General features: G+C 43.8%; 1 protein-coding gene across 7 annotated transcripts in view; it reads right to left on the bottom strand.

Annotated features, from left to right (window-relative positions):
* The window catches only part of ccdc136b (coiled-coil domain containing 136b), a 52697-nt gene extending 33111 nt beyond the window's left edge, over positions 1 to 19586 (bottom strand). For 4 of the 7 annotated variants that reach the window (XR_011666900.1, XM_071332739.1, XM_071332744.1 and 1 more), the window contains exons 1-2: positions 19056 to 19169; positions 18259 to 18535 (exon numbers count right to left, since the gene is read on the bottom strand). Coding sequence is in view for 6 of the 7 variants with exons in the window: in XM_071332739.1 (XP_071188840.1) it covers positions 18259 to 18310 (52 nt within the window). In the remaining variant the exon portion in view is untranslated. Of the gene's footprint in view, positions 1 to 18258; positions 18536 to 19055; positions 19171 to 19484 lie in introns of those variants that run through there. The other 3 variants (XM_071332741.1, XM_071332743.1, XM_071332742.1) reach the window with 3 other exon arrangements.
* Positions 19587 to 21492: the final 1906 nt, after the last annotated feature.

Below are 21492 nucleotides of genomic sequence, written 5' to 3'. Positions count from 1 at the left end.
CTCGCCCTCCATTTGGCAAATCTGACCATAATTCTATCCTCATGATTCCTGCTTACAAGCAAAAATGAAAGCAGAAAGCACCAGTGACTAGATCAATAAAAAAGTGGTCAGATGAAGCAGATTCTAAGCTACAGGACTGTTTTGCTAGCACCAACTGGAATATGTTCCAGGATTCCTCCGATGGCATTGAGGAGTACACCACATCAGTCATTGGATTCATTAATAAGTGCATCCATGACGTCATCCCCACAGTGACCGTTCTTACATACCCCAACCAGAAGTCATGGATTACAGGCAGCATCTGCACTGAGCTAAAGGCTAGAGCTGCCGCTTTCAAGGAGCGGGACTCTAACCCAGAAGCTTATAAGAAATCCAGCTATGCCCTCCGACGAACCATCAAACAGGCAAAGCGTAAATACAGGACTAAGATCGAATCGTACTACACTGGCTCTGACGCTCGTCGGATGTGGCAGGGCTTGCAAACCATTACAGACTACAAAGGGAAGCACAGCCGAGAGCTGCCCAGTGACACGAGCCTACCAGACGAGCTAAACTACATCTATGCTCGCTTCGAGGCAAATAACACTGAAACATGCTTGAGAGCACCAGCTGTTCCGGAAGACTGTGTGATCATGCTCTCCGCAGCCGATGTGAGGAAGACCTTTAAACAGGTCAACATTCACAAGGCCACAGGGCCAGATGGATTACCAGGACGTGGACTGCGAGCATGTGCTGACCAACTGGCAAGTGTCTTCACTGATATTTTCAACCTCTCCCTGTCCAAGTCTGTAATACCAACATGTTTCAAGCAGACCACCATAGTTCCTGTGCCCAAGAACACTAAGGTAACCTGCCTAAATGACTACCGACCCGTAGCACTCACATCTGTAGCCATGAAGTGCTTTTAAAGGCTGGTCATGGCTCACATCAACCCCATCATCCCAGAAACCATAGACCCACTCCAATTTACATACCGCCCCAACAGATCCACAGATGATGCAATCTCTATTGCACTCAACACTGCCCTTTCTCACCTGGACAAAAGGAACACCTATGTGAGAATTCTATTCATTGACTACAGCTCAGTGTTCAACACCATAGTGCCCACGAAGCTCATCACTAAGCTAAGGATCCTGGGACTAAACACCTCCCTCTGCAACTGAATCCTGGACTTCCTGACGGGCCGCCCCCAGGTGGTAAGGGTAGGTAACAACACATCCGCCACACTGATCCTCAACACAGGGGCCCCTCAGGGGTGCATTCTCAGTCCCCTCCTGTACTCCCTGTTCACTCATGACTGCATGGTCAGGCACGATTCCAACACCATCAAGTTTGCCGATGACACAACAGTGGTAGGCCTAATCACAGACAACGACGAGACAGCCTATAGGGAGGAGGTCAAAGACCTGGTCATGTGGTGCCAGGACAACACCTCTCCCTCAACATGATCAAGACAAAGGAGATGACTACAGGAAAAAGAGGACCAAGCACGCCCCCATTCTCATCGACGGGCTGCAGTGGAGCAGGTTGAGAGCTTCAAGTTCCTTGGTGTCCACATCACCAACAAACTAACATGGTCCAAGCACACCAAGACAGTCGTGAAGAGGGCACGACAAAACCTATTCCCCCTCAGGAGACTGAAAAGATTTGGCCTCAGATCCTCAAAAGGTTCTACAGCTGCACCATCAAGATCATCCTGACTAGTTGCATCACTGCCTGGTATGGCAACTGATCGGCCTCCGATCGCACGGCACTACAGAGGGTAGTGCGAACTGCCCAGTACATCACTGGGGTCAAGCTTCCTGCCATCCAGGACTTCTATACCAGGCGGTGTCAGAGGAAGGCCCTAGAATTTGTCAGACTACAGCCACCCTAGTCATAGACTGTTCTCTCTGCTACCGTACGGAAAGCGGTACCAGAGTGCCAAGTCTAGGTCCAAGAGACTTCTAAACAGCTTCTACCCCCAAGCTACCCAGACTATTTGCATTGCCCCCTCACCCCCTCTTTACACCACTGCTACTCTCTGTTGTCATCTATGCATTGTCAATTTAATAATTCTACCTACATGTACATACTACCCGCACATTGACTCTGTATTGGTACCCCCCTGTATATAGTCTCGCTATTGTTATTTTACTGCTGCTCTTTAATTACTTGTTACTTTTATCTCTTATTCTTATCTGTATTTTTTTGAAACTGCATTGTTGGTTAGGGGCTCGTAAGTAAGCAGTTCACTGTAAGGTCTACACCTGTTGTATTTGGCGCATGTGACTAATAAAATGGATCTTGCTTGCTATTTTTGTCTTTCTGTCTCTTTCGCCCTCTCTCCTAATCTGTTAATCTCTTTCTTCAGCATCCTTCTCTTTCTGCCTCTCCCTGACAAAGGCAGTAATGACCAGACACATTCCCTCTCCACATCCCTGATCACTCCTGACAAGCACCATCAACACTGTCTACACAGTGCACACATCCACTCAGGACCACTCACACAAACAAACACACACACACTCACACGCACACCACACAAAGAGGAACTGATAACACTGCTCTGTGGCACAGCTGAGCCAGTGAAATAAAAAGGAATCTCCGTACACTCATGATCAATGCATCATTTTCAATTTATTAGGCTGAGCTTTCAGTCGTCAGACCTTCATCAGAGAATACAAAAACACACAAGGCCACATGTAGGAAACGTGCGTCAATGCAATCAGACATGTTGCGCATCAGCAACAAAAGCGGCAGGAGGCACATCAGTAATCAATTATCTCAGAAAAGTGTTACTTGATCCAGTATTTTTTTCTCTCATTATTTTAACATGAGGGTCATCCTTTAATATGTTTCCCCTTAACCCCTGGCTTTATGTGGTTCCTGTAATTTATGTCGGTTCTTTAACCCAATACCCGCTTACAAGTTCCCATAGGCCCACCCCTTTCGCATTTTTATTTTGTTTATTTAGTTCACACCTGTTATGTAAAAATGTAATTTTAAAAAAGTACAATTATGTCAAAACTATACTGAATCCCAAAAATATCTATCCTGTCTCAATCAAGTCACACTTTTCTGAGATAATTGAGATAATTGACGACTGATTGCTTTGTACGCAGGTGTTGTTCATCATGTTTGATTGCATTGTACGCAGGTGTTGTTCATCATGTCTGATTGCATTGACACAAGTTGCCTATATGTGGCCTCTGGCATTGTGTGTTTTTGGATGCTCTGATTCCTTTTAATTTCAGTGTTACTCGTTATCACCTGCACCTCAGCAACGGTCAGGTGTGCCACATATCCAGTCAAGATTCTACAGCTGAGCCAGTGAAAAGAGAGAAAGGATGAAAAGAATGAGTGACAGAGAATCAGAAACTTGTCTTTTGCCCCAGGCCAACACCTGCACTGATTACTATTCTGGTGTGCTTCATCCCAGACCAAGGACAGGGTGCTAGCTTGCCTTTATCACATACACACACACACATACACACACACAGACTCCTGAGTGAGACTGAGGTGGAGCGGGTGACATTGGCTATGAGAGACAGGCAGAATACTGAGGACCACCACACAGACCTATACACACAACCTCCTTCTTCCATGTCCCATTATCAATCCATCCGGCTCTGTTCCTTTCATCAATCCCCAAGTGACCATTATCCCAGATGTTGCCACAGAACACACACACACACACACCACCCCAGCCTTAATGAGAAAAGGCAGTAGATCGTAGGCCAGAGGAGAGCAGTGCTGGAATATCAATAGGCCTGCATCAGTTCTGTGAAGACATGTAACATCTCTCTCTCCTTCACTTCCTCCATCCCTCATCTCCTCTGGTTCTCAGCATCTTCCCTTTCTTTCTCTCTGGCCAAATCAGACGTCATCACTGTGGCAGTGGTATTTTTAATTCATGTTTGATAGAGCTGTAATGAGTATTTCATATGAGATGGCGAGAGGAGATGGAGCCAGTAAGATGATGAGAGAGAATGAAAGAGAGGAGAAAAAAGAGAAAAACAGCTGAAGGGAGAGAAGGACCGATGACAATTTTAGAGTAAAAAGGGATGAAGCAGAGAGAGGATAGCAGAGAGAGGATAGGCGAAAGAAGATAGGAGAGAGAAGATAGGAGTAAAAAGGAATGAAGAGAATCAAAGAGTAGGAATATTAGAGAGGACATAAATCAAAGCCTAAACCAGACTAGACTAATCACCAATATTAATGTTTACCCGTTTATAAACCCAATTCAATTTGTTTTCCTTCTGTACAAGGGAGGGGAGATCAATATGAGGAAAATATCTCCTATCAGAGCACCCCTGTCTCTATGATTTACTAGGAGATTATGAATACACACACACACTCTCTCGCACACACACAAACAAGGGCTTATAAAATCCATATGACTAACCTGACTACACACAGCCCCAGTGCAGAGGGGATAGGATATATTGTAGGATGATGAAGATGGAGGAGGACGAAGAGCATTGGGACATAATGTTATTGATTTCACTCTCTCTCCCTTTCTCTCCTCTACCTCTATCCTTCATATCCTAATCTTCTACGAACACACTAAGGTAACAGACACCTCACACTCACACACACAAAGACGACATCCCACACACTCAAGTCCTACACACACTGTCGATGTCTAGCAGCACCGCATAGACACAATGCAGTCTTATTGGGAACAGTCTCATGGTCCCATTTGGAGAAAACACACAAACACCTTAAACTACAGTTATGTGCAGAATCCTCACGTTAACTCGCATCCCTCCATTCCAATGAGCCCATCCATCTTTTTGTATTGACGTCGCTCCCTCAAGGACAAAACATCCCATTCAGAAGAGAAACCATGACAGGAATCGAGTCACGTTATGAATTCACATTCTCACCGAGACAAATATGTAGGTTATGTCAGCCGAGACCTTTCATAATGATTGACACACACACGCACCTGTTAGATTTTTTTTTTTTATATGACCATACAAGGGCAGTCCACACCCACGAGCTCCTTTGGAGATGGCTGCTGTCTGGTTAGTACAGAGCAGGGGTACTCAAATACTATTTGAGAAGGTCCGGATGGATGTTGTAATTTATCGCCGAAGTAACAAACCCCCACCAAGCGACCCAATGCGACCTGAAACTGTTCACACCCCTCTTGTTGGTGGAGAAAATGGTTCAGTTTTAAAGCTAACATCCTGTATTTCTGCACATTTTCAAATCAAATCAAATCCAAGTTTATTTGTCACGTGCGCCGAATACAGCAGGTGTAGTAGACCTTACAGTGAAATGCTTACTTACAAGCTCTAACCAATGTAGGTAAGGTAAGTAAAGAAATAAAACAACAGTAAAAAGACATTTGAAAAAAGAGTAGCAAGGCTATATACAGACACCTGTTAGTCAGGCTTAGTGAGGTAGTATGTACATGTAGGTATCGTTAAAGTGACTATACATATATGATGGACAGAGAGTAGCAGAAGCGTAAAAAGAGGGGTTGGCGGGTGGTGGGACACAATGCAGATAGCCCGGTTAGCCAATGTGCGGGAGCACTGGTTGGTCGGGCCAATTTAGGTAGTATGTACATGAATGTATAGTTAAAGTGACTATGCATATAAGATAACCAGAGAGTAGCAGCAGCGTAATTTTGTCATCTTATGTGTGTTTATACAATGATACACTACATGACCAAAAATATGTGGACCCCTGCTAGTCGAACATCTCATTCCAAAATCACAGCCATTAATTCCCTTTGCTGCTGGGGGGACTTTCCACTAGATTTTGGAACATGGCTACGGGGACTTGATTCCATTCAGCCACAAGCGCATTAGTGAGGTCGGCAGTGATGTTGGGCGATTAGGCCTGGCTCGCAGTCGGCATTCCAATTCATCTTAAAGGTGTTTGATGGAGTTGAGGTCAGGGCTCTGTGCAGGCCAGTCAAGTTCTTCCACACCGATCTCGACAAACCATTTCTGTATGGACCTGGCTTTGTGTACGAAGGCATTGTCATGCTGAAACAGGAAAGGGCCTTCCCCAAACTGTTGCCACAAAGTTGGAAGCACAAAATCGTCTAGAATGTCAATGTATGCTGTAGCGTTAAGATTTCCCTTCATTGGAACTAAGGGGCCTAGTACGAATCATGAAATACTGCCCCAGACCATTATTCCTCTTCCACCAAACTTTACAGTTGGCACTATGCATTGGGGCAGGTAGTATTCTTTGTCTGTTGGACTGCCAGATGGTGAAACGTGATTCATCCCTCAAGAGAACGTGTTTCTGCTCCAGAGTCCAATGGAGGCGAGCTTTACACCACTCCAGCCGACGCTTGGCATGGTGATCTTAGGCTTGTGTGCCGGTGCTCGGCCATGGAAACCAATTTCATGAAGCTCCCGACGAACAGTTCTTGTGCTGACATTACTTCCAGAGGCAGTTTGGAACTCGGTAGTGAGTGTTGCAACCGAGGACTGACGCTTCAGCACTCTGTGGTCCCGTTCTGTGAGCTTGTGTGGCCTACCACTTTTCGGCTGAGCTGTTGTTGCTCTTAGGCATTTCCACTTCACAATAACAGCACTTACAGTTGACCGGGGAAGCTCTAGCAGGGCAGAAATTTATCAAACTTACTTTTTGGAAAGGTGGCATCCCATGACAGTACCACGTTGAAAGTCACTAAGCTCTTCAGTAAGGCCATTCTACTGCCAATGTTTGTCTATGGAGATTGCATGGCTGTGTGCTTGATTTTATATACCTGTCAGCCACGGGGTGTCCACATATACATATATATATATATATATATATATATATATATATACAGTGGGGAGAACAAGTATTTGATACACTGCCGATTTTGCAGGTTTTCCTACTTACAAAGCATGTAGAGGTCTGTCATTTTTATCATAGGTACACTTCAACTGTGAGAGACGGAATCTAAAACAAAAATCCAGAAAATCACATTGTATGATTTTTAAGTAATTAATTTGCATTTTATTGCATGACATAAGTATTTGATCACCTACCAACCAGTAAGAATTCCGGCTCTCACAGACCTGTTAGTTTTTCTTTAAGAAGCCCTCCTGTTCTCCACTCATTACCTGTATTAACTGCACCTGTTTGAACTCGTTACCTGTATAAAAGACACCTGTCCACACACTCAATCAAACAGACTCCAACCTCTACACAATGGCCAAGACCAGAGAGCTGTGTAAGGACATCAGGGATAAATTGTAGACCTGTACAAGGCTGGGATGGGCTACAGGACAATAGCCAAGCAGCTTGGTGAGAAGGCAACAACTGTTGGCACAATTATTAGAAAATGGAAGAAGTTCAAGATGACGGTCAATCACCCTCGGTCTGGGGCTCCATGCAAGATCTCACCTCGTGGGGCATCAATGATCATGAGGAATGTGAGGGATCAGCCCAGAACTACACGGCAGGACCTGGTCAATGACCTGAAGAGAGCTGGGACCACAGTCTCAAAGAAAACCATTAGTAACACACTACGCCGTCATGGATTAAAATCCTGCAGCGCACGCAAGGTCCCCCTGCTCAAGCCAGCGCATGTCCAGGCCCGTCTGAAGTTTGCCAATGACCATCTGGATGATCCAGAGGAGGAATGGGAGAAGGTCATGTGGTCTGATGAGACAAAAATAGAGCTTTTTGCTCTAAACTCCACTCGCCGTGTTTGGAGGAATAGAAGGATGAGTACAACCCCAAGAACACCATCCCAACCGTGAAGCATGGAGGTGGAAACATCATTCTTTGGGGATGCTTTTCTGCAAAGGGGACAGGACGACTGCACCGTATTGAGGGGAGGATGGATGGGGCCATGTATCGCGAGATCTTGACCAACAACCTCCTTCCCTCAGTAAGAGCATTGAAGATGGGTCGTGGCTGGGTCTTCCAGCATGACAACGACCCGAAACACACAGCCAGGGCAACTAAGGAGTGGCTCCGTAAGAAGCATCTCAAGGTCCTGGAGTGGCCTAGCCAGTCTCCAGACCTGAACCCAATAGAAAATCTTTGGAGGGAGCCGAAAGTCCGTATTGCCCAGCGACAGCCCCGAAACCTGAAGGATCTGGAGAAGGTCTGTATGGAGGAGTGGGCCAAAATCCCTGCTGCAGTGTGTGCAAACCTGGTCAAGAACTACAGGAAACGTATGATCTCTGTAATTGCAAACTAAGGTTTCTGTACCAAATATTCAGTTCTGCTTTTCTGATGTATCAAATACTTATGTCATGCAATAAAATGCAAATTAATTACTTAAAAATCATACAATGTGATTTTCTGGATTTTTGTTTTAGATTCCTTCTCTCACAGTTGAAGTGTACCTATGATAAAAATTACAAACCTCTACATGCTTTGTAAGTAGGAAAACCTGCAAAATTGTCAGTGTATCAAATACTTGTTCTCCCCACTGTATATACACATACATATAGTGTACCTGAGTGACACAACAAAATCAATGGGGGCCTCCTGTGGGTTGAGGCCCCCATGGGCACATACTCTGGCCATGGTAACTGGTACAGTAGCAGGTTAGTTAGCCTTACATACCTACCTAGCTAACATGGGCTGGTACCTGATCAACTGTCAAATGGCAGCCAAGCATCGATAATCATGTCACCAGAATAAGACCCCCGGTATTTATTGGAAAGGAGCATCAAGATCATCATCTTGTACATTCACCACCCTGTGAAGTTCATCACTTATTTCATCTGTAGCCTAATAAACTGTAGGCTTTCCTGACAAGTTGAAGTGGGAGGACCACAGAACATGTCATGACTCCAAGTTTACTTTCGATATTTACTTTCGTTATTTTATTAATATTTGTGCATAAAAACGTTTCCGCCGCCATTTCTCGCATAATCCATTTTACTGACACAAGAATCTCACCTTGTTTTGTCGACATTTGGAAAGTTGACTAACAAATTAGCTGTTTCCATCAGGCCTGTTGTGACATTTTTTATCCAACATGTACTTTCCTTGCATAAAAAGGTTGGATAGAAACCCACTGGTCATTGCGTGCAAAAAAATACTTTGTGTTTCACTTCAGTGCTGTGTTCCTGTCATTACACTGGTGTGTAGCCAATGAGATAGGCTTGCCAGGGATATGCAGATGACCTGGATGGGATTTACAACCTCACGAGGAGGAGGAAGAAGAGCCAATGCAGCTTGGACGAGTGCATTACCTGCTTCTGGTGAAAAGACTCATTTAATTGCTTTTAGCATAACAAATGCCCACAAAATATGTTTTTAAGGAGATTGAAAGAGAAAGTGAGAATGAATATGGCTCGACCGGAAGTGATCTGCTCGGGAGAAGAACAGACGGATCGGTCAGTAAAAACATGCATGAATAGCTAGCTAAGCTAACGTTAGCTGGTTTCAGTAGCTAGCTAGCCATGTATTTTGTTTTATGTAGCTGTGGTCTTCCTAGTTGTGTTTGGGATACAGTAGCTAAGTTATACAGTCTAGGGCCCATGTTCAGTTCCAGTGATTTAGGTTATAGCTAATATTGGATATAAACAACAATAGTAGTTTTATATTGTTTGCTGTTCAAATGTGGATACATGTGCATTTTTTACTTTGGAGACGAATGCAATTCCCCATTGTCTCCAAAGTTACCTGTGCTCCCATTGTTTGCATAGTGTATGTGTGTTCACACCTCTGTGTGGCACTCTCCAGACAAGCAGTTCAGACTGGGTTTTTTCTTGTAGTGGGCTGTATTGCTTTACAGAACAGTGTTAAACTTTAGTTCTGGTGTTATACTTTGTATTCCAGGTTATAGAGAAGCTTCTCAGGAACACAGAACACTCTATTTCATGAGGATAGGACCATTACTAAGAATTATATTTTCAAGTGATTGAAAAAGGTCACAGACAATGTTAATCCCTGGTCAACAATGGCACCAAATCACCTGCCTGGATTCTAAAAATCAACATGTTTTGTCCAATATCTCAAGATAGGGTGGTCATATTGTTATGACATTTTCAAGGCTGATGTAGAACACAGAGATTATTCAATTTAAAGTAAAATTTACTAAATGAAAATGTAATATTATGCAAATTAGGCAGTACAGAATACATAATTACAGTAATTTAAGCCCAATAATTTAAAGTAGGGTGGTCATATTATTAACAAATCTTCATGCTTTATGCAAAACTGAGAGTACGTAACAATTTCTGAAATTAGAATACCACTTTTATACTATTTTATGCAAATTAGGTACCCAACATGCTAATTAGCCTGTACAGAATGTAATAATTACAACACGTTAAGCCCATTCATTTAAAGTAAGGTGTTCATATTGTTAACATATATTGTCGAGTAAGGTGCGTGTTGTAACTATATGTATGTTACCAGGGATTGTAACAAAGTACATATAATTGGGCTTCCAAAATAACGAACAAAAAGCAGGGTTTCTATTAACCAATTAGTAACTGTTAGGTTGTATATATCACAGTTATATTGTATTCAGTAGACCAACTGATTAGTCCTCGAGTACCAAATAATACACCCAACCCTGTGCCCGTTCATACACACAGCCTAACACAGACACACACTTCTCACTAAGTCTGTACTGTAACACAGAAGGTTACTAGTCTAACAACATAGCTTACTTCTAAAGCATGAAACACACTGAGAATCTCACTGCCGATAGACTGCCGATATGTACTAATCACAGTGGGAGGCCGTTCCTTCTCTTAGTAGAACAAAAGCGTTACCTGCTGCGTGCCGACTTGGTAGCGACGAACCTACCGATTCTACGTGTAGAATCACAATGCTCATTAGCGGCCAAAAATGTGACTGAGCCAATCAGAAAAAATAAAAAAATTGCATTTTCTCCAAACATCCACGGATCAGCCTATGGGATGGTAGCTAGCTAAGTGCACAAACACAGTACACACAACACTAAATACTTCCTCCAAGCTTGCTAACCACTGTATCTAGTATTGACATTATAATTCAATCCCAATTAGCTAGATTAGCTAGTTAACCTGAAACAGCTGCCTGTGTTAACTGCCGAGTTAGTGCAGTGTCCTTATCTAACGTTAGATAGCATCCCAAATGGCACTATTCCCTATATACTGTAGTTCACTACTTTAGATAGACCATAGAGCTCTGGTCAAAAGTCGTGCACTAAATAGGGAACAAGGTGACATTTGGGACGCAGATTGTCATTCGAAACAGGATATTTCATAGGGATTGCCAGCCAGGATACACATCCACAGACCTCAAGCCATTTCCAGACTTGGCTCAAAGCAGCAGAAGCAAATTCATAGTCTACAGACCTGTTCCAGTCAGACTTCTAGTGACTAGATGAGGGTATAGTGATGAATTGTTAGTTTGACAGTTATTGCCTTTAAGTTGGTCGTAATACAGAGACAGTGTAGGAGTTCAGTACTCAGCTACACTGATAATAATCATGTTAGACAGCGGCCCACACACACCAGAGAGAGAGAGAGAGAGTAAACACGGAGTTTAAAGAAGGTTATACTGTAACTAGACAATCAGCTCTCATGACTGTACTTGTTGTTGACCTTTGTTACAGACACACTCCTACGATTAGCTCTGTGTACTAGGCGAGGATTGGTTGCAGAGTTGAGGTAGTACAGGAGGAGGACATGGGGATGGGGAGGGACTGGTTACTGGCAGGAAGGAAGGGAAGGCTCAAGAGGCCTCGTTTTTGCTGGAGAGAGAGACAGAGAGGGTAAACCCAGGCAATGGGTCACGATCCTGAACTTTTCATCTCCAGTCACATCCAATTACAGATGACAGAGGAGAGGAGACAGGCTCTAATAGGAGGATGCAGAGGCAGAACTATGGCTGCAGCTGTCTCCCTGTGTGTGAGAGAGAGAGAGCAGGGGGAGAGACTGCAGTAGAGTGGTGTGTTAGTGGGCCATGGAGGCGTGATGGTGGGAGGATGAGTTTGGCACGCGCTGGGCTCTGTGGGTGCTATACATGGCATATGTGAAGAGAGGGAGAGGAGGGGTGCAGCTGCTGGGGGTGGACAAGTAGAGACGGGGATTGGTGAAACCAGTGGGTATTGAGGGAAGGAAGAGCTATGGGAGTCGATGGTTCTTCAAAGGCATATCATGTGTGTGTGTGTGTGTGTGTGTGTGTGTGTGTGTGTGTGTGTGTGTGTGTGTGTGTGTGTGTGTGTGTGTGTGTGTGTGTGTGTGTGTGTGTGTGTGTGTGTGTGTGTGTGTGTGTGTGTGTGTGTGTGTGTGTGTGTGTGTGTGTGTGTGTGTGTGTGTGTGACACAACAGGGATGGGGTGTTCTAGAATGTCGCAGTCAGATCAAAGGAGATTGAGATGCAGTGGGTGGAGACCTTCTCCGTCCCTCTCCCACAGTGTGTCCATCATTATCCTCTACCTCTCTATCAACCTCCTTAGAGTCAAATCAGGTGGGGGGGGGGGGAGAAGGATAGAGATGCTGTGTGTTTGTCAGTACTTTGTAGTGAGAGTGGAGCAACACTGTAGTCATTACAGTAGCAGAAAAACTGGGCCATCAGCAGACACACACAGAATGAACCACACACACACACAGAGAGAATGAACCACACACACAGAGAATGAGTCACACAGCATAGACCTACACACTCGGAGCCATCACAAAGCAGCTCCGAAGATCACAACGGACTTTGGTTTTGATCAGAGACAGCATTTTACAGGGAGAACTCCCGGGACTCTCTATTTCATCTGGGTATAGCTAGCTATACCTAGCTCAAGTCCTTCAGACTAGCTAACAAACCCCATTAACTAGAGCAGCTATGGCTAACTCACAGCTACAGCAGCTAACTAGCCCCATCCACTCTGCCAGAGCAGCTCTGGCTAACTAAATTTATCTTGAACAGCAACTCAACTCAGACACCTGTGGCTAACCCAAACTCACCTGTACATACTGTAACTACAATATTGTCTCACCTGTACCTGTTCAACTCTGTCACACCTACACCCAGAGTTAATTTCGTCAATGAAAATAGTGACTACAATTTTTGTCAAATACCTATTTTTCCAGAGGAAATTGACGAGACTATAACTAAACTAAAATGGACTAAAATTGGACTACTAATGTTTTCTCATTGAACCTTTATTTAACTAGGCAAGTCAGTTAAGAACAAATTCTAATTTACAATGACAGCCTACCCCGGCCAAACCTGGGCCAATTATGCGCCACCCTATGGGACTCCCAATCACGGCCGGATGTGATGCAGCCTGGATTTGAACCAAGGACTACAGTGACGCCTCTTGCACTAGATGCAGTGCCTTAGACCACTGCACCACTCGGGAGCCCATTGGACTGAATAAGAGTTTTTAGGTGAGATTGAGAGCTTTTCAGTGATAAGCACAATGAATATTAGCAGCACAGATGCACAGAGCATTTCTGTTCAGCAGTCTAAAGGACACACCACCCCCGGCACACACAGCCTGCGTCCGATTATACACATCGTGAAGCCGACTCTCTTGCTTCCCCGTGGCTAACCAGTCACCGCCAGCCTTCTAGTTAGCTACCCTTTGCCTGGTTAAGAAAGAAGCTTCTTTACTAAATGAAAAACAACAGCAGCATTGAGTTTAATAGTGAAACAACAGTCTAGCTATGTTTTTCTCTCCCTCTATTATAGAAAAGTAGGCCGTCTTTGAATGTGTGGTCTCGTTCAACCCTCTCACTTTCCCCACTGCATTTCATAGCCAGGTTCTGGAGCCACCGTAACCAAGTCTCCCTCTTTTCCCCAGAGAAAATGGCTTGATTCTAGCCTTTACCTAAAAGATATGAGCCATATACCAGCTCAACTTTTTTTTTCTATCGTGTGTTGGTGGGACGCTTTTTACAGTCATAAAGCATATTGCCGGCTGTTCTGAAACTCCACTACTCTCTGACATGTTGAATAAGGAATAACGTCAGTTCTATTCATGGTATTCTCCATCTGCAACGTTCGAGAATGTTTTGGAGCCATGGTAACATTACCAGAGCCATGTTCAGTTGCAAAACATTCTCGAACGTAAAAAGAGTGCAAAAACTAACACTGCCTACACCTGTTAAAACTACAACACCGTCTCTCCTACACCTGTTAAAACTACAACACCGTCTCTCCTACACCTGTTAAAACTACAACACCGTCTCTCCTACACCTGTTAAAACTACAACACCGTCTCTCCTACACCTGTTAAAACTACAACACCGTCTCTCCTACACCTGTTAAAACTACAACACCGTCTCTCCTACACCTGTTAAAACTACAACACCGTCTCTCCTACACCTGTTAAAACTACAACACCATCTCTCCTACACCTGTTAAAACTACAACACTGTCTCACCCACACCTGTTAAAACTACAACACCGTCTCTCCTACACCTGTTAAAACTACAACACTGTCTCACCCACACCTGTTAAAACTACAACACCGTCTCTCCTACACCTGTTAAAACTACAACACCGTCTCTCCTACACCTGTTAAAACTACAACACTGTCTCACCCACACCTGTTAAAACTACAACACCGTCTCTCCTACACCTGTTAAAACTACAACACCGTCTCTCCTACACCTGTTAAAACTACAACACCGTCTCTCCTACACCTGTTAAAACTACAACACCGTCTCTCCTACACCTGTTAAAACTACAACACCGTCTCTCCTACACCTGTTAAAACTACAACACCGTCTCTCCTACACCTGTTAAAACTACAACACCGTCTCTCCTACACCTGTTAAAACTACAACACTGTCTCACCCACACCTGTTAAAACTACAACACCGTCTCTCCTACACCTGTTAAAACTACAACACCGTCTCTCCTACACCTGTTAAAACTACAACACCGTCTCTCCTACACCTGTTAAAACTACAACACCGTCTCTCCTACACCTGTTAAAACTACAACACCGTCTCTCCTACACCTGTTAAAACTACAACACCGTCTCTCCTACACCTGTTAAAACTACAACACCGTCTCTCCTACACCTGTTAAAACTACAACACCGTCTCTCCTACACCTGTTAAAACTACAACACTGTCTCACCCACACCTGTTAAAACTACAACACTGTCTCTCCTACACCTGTTAAAACTACAACACTGTCTCACCCACACCTGTTAAAACTACAACACCGTCTCTCCTACACCTGTTAAAACTACAACACTGTCTCACCCACACCTGTTAAAACTACAACACCGTCTCTCCTACACCTGTTAAAACTACAACACCGTCTCTCCTACACCTGTTAAAACTACAACACTGTCTCACCCACACCTGTTAAAACTACAACACTGTCTCTCCTACACCTGTTAAAACTACAACACCGTCTCTCCTACACCTGTTAAAACTACAACACCGTCTCTCCTACACCTGTTAAAACTACAACACCGTCTCTCCTACACCTGTTAAAACTACAACACTGTCTCTCCTACACCTGTTAAAACTACAACACTGTCTCACCTACACCTGTTAAAACTACAACACTGTCTCACCCACACCTGTTAAAACTACAACACCGTCTCTCCTACACCTGTTAAAACTACAACACTGTCTCACCCACACCTGTTAAAACTACAACACCGTCTCTCCTACACCTGTTAAAACTACAACACCGTCTCTCCTACACCTGTTAAAACTACAACACTGTCTCACCCACACCTGTTAAAACTACAACACTGTCTCTCCTACACCTGTTAAAACTACAACACTGTCTCTCCTACACCTGTTAAAACTACAACACCGTCTCTCCTACACCTGTTAAAACTACAACACCGTCTCTCCTACACCTGTTAAAACTACAACACCGTCTCTCCTACACCTGTTAAAACTACAACACTGTCTCTCCTACACCTGTTAAAACTACAACACCGTCTCTCCTACACCTGTTAAAACTACAACACCGTCTCTCCTACACCTGTTAAAACTACAACACCGTCTCTCCTACACCTGTTAAAACTACAACACTGTCTCTCCTACACCTGTTAAAACTACAACACCGTCTCTCCTACACCTGTTAAAACTTCAACACTGTCTCTCCTACACCTGTTAAAACTTCAACACTGTCTCTCCTACACCTGTTAAAACTACAACACTGTCTCTCCTACACCTGTTAAAACTACAACACTGTCTCTCCTACACCTGTTAAAACTACAACACTGTCTCTCCTACACCTGTTAAAACTACAACACTGTCTCTCCTACACCTGTTAAAACTACAACACCGTCTCTCCTACACCTGTTAAAACTACAACACCGTCTCTCCTACACCTGTTAAAACTACAACACCGTCTCTCCTACACCTGTTAAAACTACAACACCGTCTCTCCTACACCTGTTAAAACTACAACACTGTCTCTCCTACACCTGTTAAAACTACAACACTGTCTCTCCTACACCTGTTAAAACTACAACACTGTCTCACCCACACCTGTTAAAACTACAACACTGTCTCACCTACACCTGTTAAAACTACAACACTGTCTCTCCTACACCTGTTAAAACTACAACACTGTCTCACCTACACCTGTTAAAACTACAACACTGTCTCACCCACACCTGTTAAAACTATAACACCGTCTCACTTACACCTGTTAAAACTACAACACTGTCTCACCTACACCTGTTAAAACTACAACACTGTCTCACCTACACCTGTTAAAACTACAACACCGTCTCTCCTACACCTGTTAAAACTACAACACTGTCTCTCCTACACCTGTTAAAACTACAACACTGTCTCTCCTACACCTGTTAAAACTACAACATTGTACCTGCTTTAACCACCCACTGGACACCTCACACTTTCCCCTCAAATACAGTATGTCTTGGATAATTAACATAAGGAACCATACGTGTGATCAGACCATGGCTTAAATGAAGGTTATTACAAGCTTCCCTCCGTTGATCTACGTGCATGTGTGTGTGTGCGTGTACATGGGTGGAGTGGGATTTTTGGAGTAGCGGATACCTTTTGGTAACATGATATCGTCCACGGTCCCTCTCCCATTTGCAAGGGGGCGACAGCAACGTTTTTCATTTTTGTCTTTTCATTTAGTTAAAACAAGGAAAAGTCGCCTTTCCTTGCTAGTAGTAGTTAGGTGGCAGCCTGGCTAGCTGGTTTTAGCCTTGCTAAAAACATAGCGAGCTAGCTAGCCTTTTTAGCTTCCCACATCTCCATGTGAAATAATCAGATTTATAATTTTATAAATATATTTATACTTGCTGGTGTAACCTAAAACATTATTCCAGTTTGATAAGCTGCTTGTGTATTAATTTCCATCAGCTAAAAATAAAACGTTATCATATTTTGGTCATGGAGAAAAAAGCACATGGCTAGCCACTTGCCTAAAGCAGGTTCTACCATTTCACAATTGCCTATATCACTAGTTCTAAACAAAATACCTTGTTCGGTAGATTCGTGTTGTTTGGTTTACTGTTTGAACAGTTACTGAGATTATATTTGGTTATCAATGCAAAATAGGCTGCTTTGATGAATAGCCTATGTAGCATATAGATCAGATCAAGAAACCAAGCAACAACAGTTTTCAGGTAGTAAAAATGTATGTTGAATGCCGGAGTGTGTTACGAGGCCCCTTTTGTAATGAAAAACATTGCAACACTCCAAATCTTGCGTCTGCATAGAGCTTGTAGTAATCGGCTCAATGGCCAAACTTAACCTGTGGACCAACGGTCAGTCATACACTGTACATAGGCTAGTTATCATAAAGGATTCACACAGAGGTCATAGGTTACAAAACAAATACATAGGCTGAATGTCCAACATCATTAATGCCAGGAAAACCCCTGGGGATCTGAAAGCTGAAAGAATGCATACAGAATTCCCATTGTTATGATGATTGACTATTTACCCAGCATCAGCATTTATATTTGGATGTGTAAATCCAATATTTAAATCATATTAAGAGTTTATGAATGTAATATTCACAGAGCTCTGTGATCCAGCTAGCTTGCAGTCTCTGCTGGATGACGTCCCTGAATAGTGTCAATATGGAAGGCTGGCAGGCTGTCTCTCCCTCCCTCTGAGGTGAAGCCTGCCTGGATCTCTCTGTTAATCCATCTGTTCTGGTAAACACAGGCCTCGCTGACTGGCTAACACAAACACTCAGCCGTACAAACAGACACACACGCACACATATACTGGTAGACCCTTTACGGCTCACACACTCACGAACATAACATTTTGTGTAGACATCAATGGAGTCATTGGGATGCAATGCACACACGCAGGCATATAAACAACACACACAGGATTGTGTGATAAGCACACACACACAAACATACACACACACTAACCTGCAGGGTCCATGACCTCCTCGATGACCGGTGGCAGGCGTAGACCGTCCATGGTTGCCCTGGCGATTCAGTGTGGGGGATTAGGTGGAAGGTGTCGTGTGGGTCCGGATGCTCTCTTGTACTGCAGAGGTCGAGTGATGGATGAGTATAGGGGGACCAGGGCAAAGAGAGACAGGGGGAGGATGACGCAGACGAAGCCCAGGAAGGCTCCTCAAGCTCCGGGTAGACTCAGCCGCAGCAGCCCCTCCATCCTGGAGGTGAGAGAGACGCAAGGACGCTGGAGAGCAAAGAGACAAACTGAGCGAGGGACTGTAGTCTGAGATGCACGCAACAAAGAGACAAACTGAGCGAGGGACCGCAGTCTGAGATGCATGCAACAAAGAAACATATGCTACAGCTCTCTCTCAAACACACTCAGATGCTACACAATTCACTCTCTAGACCTCCTTTTGTTTTGATACTGCACTACTTTTTACTTGAGCTGTTATTCTATAACCCCTTCCTGTCCTTTTCTCTCTCTCTCTACCACTGACCAATTCTCTCTCTCTGATTTGCACGGTTGGTCCCTCTACTGGTTTCTCTCCCGTCTCAGTCTGGGTATGAAGCACGTTTGATGCTAATGCTTTGTATCCCTTCTCTCGTTTTCCCTCTCCCTTTCTCTTTCCCTCTATCTGCTCTTTCTGCTTCTTTAACCACACGGGTCAAATCAAAGGCATTCCTTTCACCATCTAGCACACGTATCTGTAAGTGCAAATATCAGGTAAATATAGACACACACACACACACACTGTATTTACCTTTAATGAGAGTCAGACCTTGGAGCTCTGGATGCTGACAACCTATTCTCCTGCAGCTTGCGATTCATTTCCCGTCTGTCGTTCACTCCTCCCTCCCTCTCTCTCTCTCACACACACACACACACACACACACACACACACACACACACACACACACACACACACACACACACACACACACACACACACACACACACACACACACACACACACACACACACACACACACACACACACACACACACACACACACACACACACACACACACACTCTCTCTCCCTCCAATTCTCTTTTCTCGTTGTGTTATCTACGCAGGCCTAATTAGTAAAAGGTTCTCATACTAAATACCGCTGTCTGATTAATTCCGTCTCCTTCCATCCTCCCAATATCTTTCCTTACAGATTAAAACGGCTTAACCCTTCCCTTACCTGCTGTTGACCCGTCAGCTGTGATCAATGAACACCGCTAGTTTCATCCAGCCATCCAACCTAATGAGAGAGCCCAGATTGTATGTCATGAATACACAATGAACTTATGACGCGAGTGATTTAACCCTTCGCTGCACTGAGGACAGGTACTGGGGAAGAGACTGATGAGGGAGGACTCTTGTGGGTTCTCACAAATGCCGTGTACCTTCAGAGGGACATGAAACACTGCGGGGGGAAATATGTACAGGTTTATGGTATCTGTCATTCTGCAAGCAGCATTTTGTAATATCTACAATGCCTTTGAAAGCTTTGTGTAGCAAGAACCTTTAATATTCACGACTATCAGAATGGCATCAAATGAAACTAAAGTAGGCTACTTGTCAATGCTGATTGTTCTCAAACTATTCATTACGAAATGTTGATCAGTCATGGAAATAAAAGTGCTGAAAACAAATTGGCTCCCAATTTAGAAAGAAGATGGAGAACAAGCTATGAAGGAAAAGTACTGAAGTTTTGGTGACGGTAAAGCCAACTAGCGCAAAAATAATATTGCGATTTTGTCAAAGCGATACGATAGGAATTATCATTTAAAAAAAAAATACATTTAAATAATGATGGTATCTGTCATTCTGCAAGCCATTGAAAGCTTTTCTCCTTTGTGTTGCAAGAACCATTAACATTCATGACTATCAGAATGGCATCAAATGGAACCGAAGTAGTCTATTTGTCAGTTCTGATTATTGTCAACAGATGTAACTATTTATTATGTGCTCTCAGCTTTGACATGTTGACATTGTGAGCACAAAGGCCATGAAGTAACAAACTGAGTAACACTTCACAATACACAATGACTCACAACAAGCAGGCCTCTCATTATAAAAATGGAACTGCGACGAGCTCAGAGCATCACACGACTCGAGGCGGAGGGGTTGCTAGGCAACCAAGTCCACTGGACCGCATCACATGAAATAGGCTAGATGCAAATTCTTCAAGCTAAAAACAAAACTACAGAGATAAGTGAAACATTCTTAACAGTCAAACCTCAATATCTAAATTAGTTGTAATAGATGGTCCTTAATAGCCATTGATGAAAGTTTCAGGAAAGACTACAAAAATTCAAAGTTGACTTCGAAGGATGTTTTATCTTTACCAGAACACCCTGGTATCCTCTGCCCTGTGGGTTCTCTCGATCAGATGGTGAATCAGTAAACCTGACTACAGTGAGTGAGTGTGACTGAGCTGCTGTGCATCGCTGTGCAACACTGCAGCAGAAGTTATATAAGGCAGGCTTTAAGAGGACCAGAGAGAGAAAGAACACTACTGCCTGAAAGGAAGGGAAGGGAGTATACCCAGAATTATGACAAATTGCATAAGTAGAATTGAATAAGCTAGCAACACATATAGGTATTGCTCCCACCACTGCGCCGCAAGGAGTGGAGGTTTCTGCTGTGTGCTATCCTATGGGAGATGCTATGAATGCCATGCTACCATCATCAGGAGGTAAGTCTACGAACACACATATAACACTGATAACAATGCCATGGAGGGCCCTGTGTCCTGCTCTCTCCAACAACTCTCTCCAGAATATCTTCTCCCACCCACCCACCCACTCACACACACACACACACAAACTAACAAACACACACTGATATAAAAGACAAGAAGACAAGCAGGCTGTGAAAACTAGCCTAACCTTGCTGTGGGCTAAGACAGGATCTGCCCGTCTCTCCTCTCATCACTGCCCTAACCTCGCCATGGGCTAAGACTGGATCTCCCACTCTCCTGTCATCACTTCTCTGGGTAACACAGACATTCACATTTAAACAGGCAGGAAAATGGAGTGCGTTCATTGCTGTTAAGCCAGGGTGTAGATAACACACACACACAAACACTCCAGGCGTACACAATGTGCAAGTGCATTTGGTAAAAATAAGTTGCAGCTCGGAGAAAATATCAACACCATAAAAAAGGCATATCCCCTAATTGTTTTTGTTTCCTCTTTCCAACC

This window comes from Salvelinus alpinus, chromosome 11 (assembly GCF_045679555.1).
Source record: "Salvelinus alpinus chromosome 11, SLU_Salpinus.1, whole genome shotgun sequence".
Classification (NCBI taxonomy): domain Eukaryota; kingdom Metazoa; phylum Chordata; class Actinopteri; order Salmoniformes; family Salmonidae; genus Salvelinus; species Salvelinus alpinus.
The sequence above is the reverse complement of the archived record's forward strand: the minus strand, read 5'-3'. Positions and strand labels throughout refer to the sequence as shown.